Source organism: Penaeus vannamei, chromosome 6 (genome assembly GCF_042767895.1).
Source record: "Penaeus vannamei isolate JL-2024 chromosome 6, ASM4276789v1, whole genome shotgun sequence".
Lineage (NCBI taxonomy): Eukaryota > Metazoa > Arthropoda > Malacostraca > Decapoda > Penaeidae > Penaeus > Penaeus vannamei.
Window position 1 is genome coordinate 46,706,145 of NC_091554.1, and position 3,804 is coordinate 46,709,948.

The following is a 3,804-nucleotide window of genomic DNA, read 5'->3' on the forward strand; positions in this document are numbered from 1 at the left end:
ATTGAGGAGGAGGAAGAGGTGGTGGTGGAGGAGGAGGTGGTGGAGATGGAGGAGGAGTGAGGTGGAGGAGGAGGTGGTGGAGGTGGAAGGAGTGTGGAGGTGGAAGAAGAGGTGGTGGAGGAGGAGGTGGAGGTGGAAGAAGAGGTGGTGGTGAAGCATGTAGAGGAGTGAGGTGGAGGTGGTGGAGGAGGAGGAGGAGGGAGGGAGGAGGAGGAGGAGGAGGTGGTGGTGGAGGAGTGAGGTGGAGGAGAGGAGGTGGTGGAGGAGGTGGAGGAGGAGGAGCGAGGTGGAGGAGGAGGAGGAGGAGGACGAGGTGGTGGTGGAGGAGAAGAAGGGAGAGGTGGAGAAAATGGAGGAGGAGGAATATGGAGGTGAGGCGGAGGAGGAGAAGGAAGGAGAAGGAGGAAGAGGAGGTGGAGGAGAAGAAGGAAGAGAAAATGGAAGAGGAGAAAGAGGAGGAAGGAAAGAACGGAGGAGGGGAAGGGTGACGCACCAGATAAGGGGATGGTGGATGTGAAGTGGTAATCTTTCAACGTAAGAAAAAGAAAAGAAAAAAGAAACGAGGAGAAAGAGAGAGAGAGAGAGAGAGAGAGAGAGAGAGAGAGAGAGAGAGAGAGAGAGAGAGAGAGAGAGAGAGAGAGAGAGAGAGAGAGAAGACTAGAGAGAGAGAGAGAGAGAGAGAGAGAGAGAGAGAGAGAGAGAGAGAGAGAGAGAGAGAGAGAGAGAGAGAGAGAGAGAGAGAGAGAGAGAGAGAGAGAGACAGAGAGAGAGAAAAGAAAAAAAAAAAAATAACAGAGAAAACAAAAAGAAATAACAGAAAAAAACAAAAAGAAAGAAAAAAAGAGAGAAAAAGACAGAGAAACAAACAAAAACAAAAAAAGGACAGAGACAGACAGCGACACACGAGTGCGAGAGACCCACAGGCGGTTCATTAGCACCGCCCACCTGACGCGCTGCGAACACACCTGCTGACGAACTGCGGCGAAGTCAGCCCCGTCAGCCTTCTCTCCGCGCCCATAACAACACGTTGCATCACGCCCTCCGAACATCTGTTAAAAAGGAGGGGGGGGAGGGAGGGGGAGGGGAGGGGGGGGGGAGGGGATGGGATGGGGTAGGGGAGGGAGGGGTGAGGGGATGGCCTATCACTCAGCGCCTCCAAACATTGAAAGCCCCTTCATCTTCATCTTCTTCTTCTTCTTCTTCTCGTTCTTCTCCTTCGCCTTCTCCAACTCCTCTTCTCCTTCTCCTCCTCCTTCTCCCTCTCCTTCTCCTTCTCCCTCTCCCTCTCCCTCTCCCTCTCCTTCTCCTTCTCCTTCTCCCTCTCCCTCTCCTTCTCCCTCTCCCTCTCCTTCCTCCTTCTCCTCTCCCCTCTCCCTCTCCCCACCTCCCCTCCCTCTCCCTCTCCTCCCCTCCCACAACAACTCTGCATGACACAGCTACCTATGCACAACAGGAACAACGAAGGGAAGAACAAGAAAACCCACGAATATACAAGCACATTCGCGCGTTTCCTTGTCCTTCCCTTCCCTTCCCTTGTTCCTGTTGCAATCGGTTCGCCATGGAATTCCACGCGGCAACCTTCCTATATAATCTGTTCCGTCATGGAATTCCACACGGCAACCTTCCTGTATAATCGGTTCGCCATGGAATTCCACACGGCAACCTTCCTATATAATCTGTTCCGTCATGGAATTCCACACGGCAACCTTCCTGTATAATCGGTTCGCCATGGAATTCCACACGGCAACCTTCCTATATAATCGGTTCGCCATGGAATTCCACGCGGCGACCTTCCTGTATCTACCATGCGCTCTGACCCCTCCGCCACCATGCGCATCTCCACCACCGCCGCCGCCGCCACCATACGCTCGACCCCCTCCACCACCTGGGCATGCAAAGCCGCGTGTCCGTCATTGCTGGGGACCTTATCTCACCTCCGAAACGTGGTTGGGGGGGGGGGAGGGGGAAGAGGAGGTGGGGGGGGGGAACAGGAGGGGGAGGGGGAAGAGGAAGGGGAGGGAAAGGGAAGGAGGTAGGGTGGGGATAGAAGAGGGGAAGGAGAATGAGGAAGGGGAGGGGGAATAGGAGGGGAGGGGGAATAGGAGGTGGGGTGAGGAATAGGAGGGAGGGGAGAGAGGAGGTGGGGTGGGGGGAATAGGAGAGGGAGGGGGAAGAGGAGGTGGGGTGGGGGAATAGGAGGGGGAGGAGAATGAGGAAGGGGATGGGGAAAGAGGAAGGGGGAGAGGAGAAAGAGGAAGGGAGAGGTGGAGGAGGAGGTGGAGAGAAAGAAGGAGGAGGAGGAGGAGGAGAGTGAGGGTGGGGAAAGAGGGGAGGGGGTCGGATCTGCAAATACCATCATAATCCTCAAAAACGATTAAGAAATTAACGCCTCTTGTCCCAGCACCAAAAACACCTTTAAAATAACGTCAACCGCCGCCCCCCGCCCCTTTTGACCAGAGCCTAAAACATCTAAAAACTCAAAAACATCGCATCCCGCCCCAATTTCCCTCTTATCAGACATCATTCACGATATAACACCCATCCCCCCCCCCCACCCCACCCCGCCCCCAAAGCCCATGTCCACGTAACGAGTATGTATGGAACCATCTCCTTACCCTCCCCCTCAATGTGTCAGTGCCTACCCTCCCCCCTCCCGTCTGCCCGTTGATGACAGAACCTACATCAATTTCTTCGCTCCGATGAAGTCACACACATTCTCTCTCTCTCTCTCTCTCTCTCTCTCTCTCTCTCTCTCTCTCTCTCTCTCTCTCTCGCTCTCTCTCTCTCTCTCTCTCTCTCTCTCTCTCTCTCTCTCTCTCTCTCTCTCTCTCTCTCTCTCTCTCTCTCTCTCTCTCTCTCTCTCTCTCTCACACACACACACACACACACACACATGAAGTCACACCGTATGAAATCACAAACACAAACACAAACACACACACACACACACATACACACACACACACACACACACACACACACACACACACACACACACACACACACACACACACACACACACAAACACACACACGCACATCGCATGAAGTCACACACATCGCTGACACATCCACCTGGGATTCTGCTTCACCTGCGCGAACACCTCTTGTGATCTCTGACAAAGACCGAGGAAAAGAACAAAAGATCTCAATCGCCCTGAAGAACACGAAGGACGCGAGGGAGAACATACGAAGTTCTGAGGGTGAATAACAAGACACGAAGTTCAGAAGGTGAACAAAAAAGGCATAATGTTCTGAAGCTGAATAACAGGGCATGGAGTTCTGAGGGGTGAATAAAAAGACATGAAATTCTGAAGAACATGAGCAAGTTATGTTGTTCTGAGGGTGAATAACAAGGCATAATGTTCTGAAGCTGTATAACAGGACATGGAGTTCTGGGTGTGAATAACAATACCTGAAGTTTTGAACAACATGAAGAACAAGACATGAAATGCAGAAGATGAACAAGACATAATGTTCTGAAGCTGCATAACAAGAAATGAAATTCTGAGGAACATGAAGAACAAGACGCGTAGTTCTGAAGGTGTAAAAAAAGACATGAAGTTCTGAGGGTGAACAAACACTCGATTTTTCCTTAATAAATCAAATAACTGAATAATTAAAAAAAAAGACTTACGGCAATAACAATTATAAAGAAGAAAATGAAGAGGAAGCCGATAAAAAAGTAGAAAAAACATAATCATAATGATGATAATGACGATGTCCATGACGATGATGAAGATGACGATGGTGATGATCCTGTTAATAATGATGATGCTGATGATAAAGATGAAGATGACGATGA

The 3,804-nt window shown here is 50.9% G+C and overlaps 1 protein-coding gene across 1 annotated transcript in view; it reads left to right on the forward strand.

Moving 5' to 3' along the window:
• Window positions 1-3,210, forward strand: part of LOC138861993 (variant surface antigen B-like) — a 10,736-nt gene extending 7,526 nt beyond the window's left edge. The window contains exon 2 of the mRNA XM_070122491.1: window positions 3,125-3,210. Coding sequence (XP_069978592.1) covers window positions 3,125-3,210 — 86 coding nt within the window. The remainder of the gene's footprint in view (window positions 1-3,124) is intronic.
• Window positions 3,211-3,804: the final 594 nt, after the last annotated feature.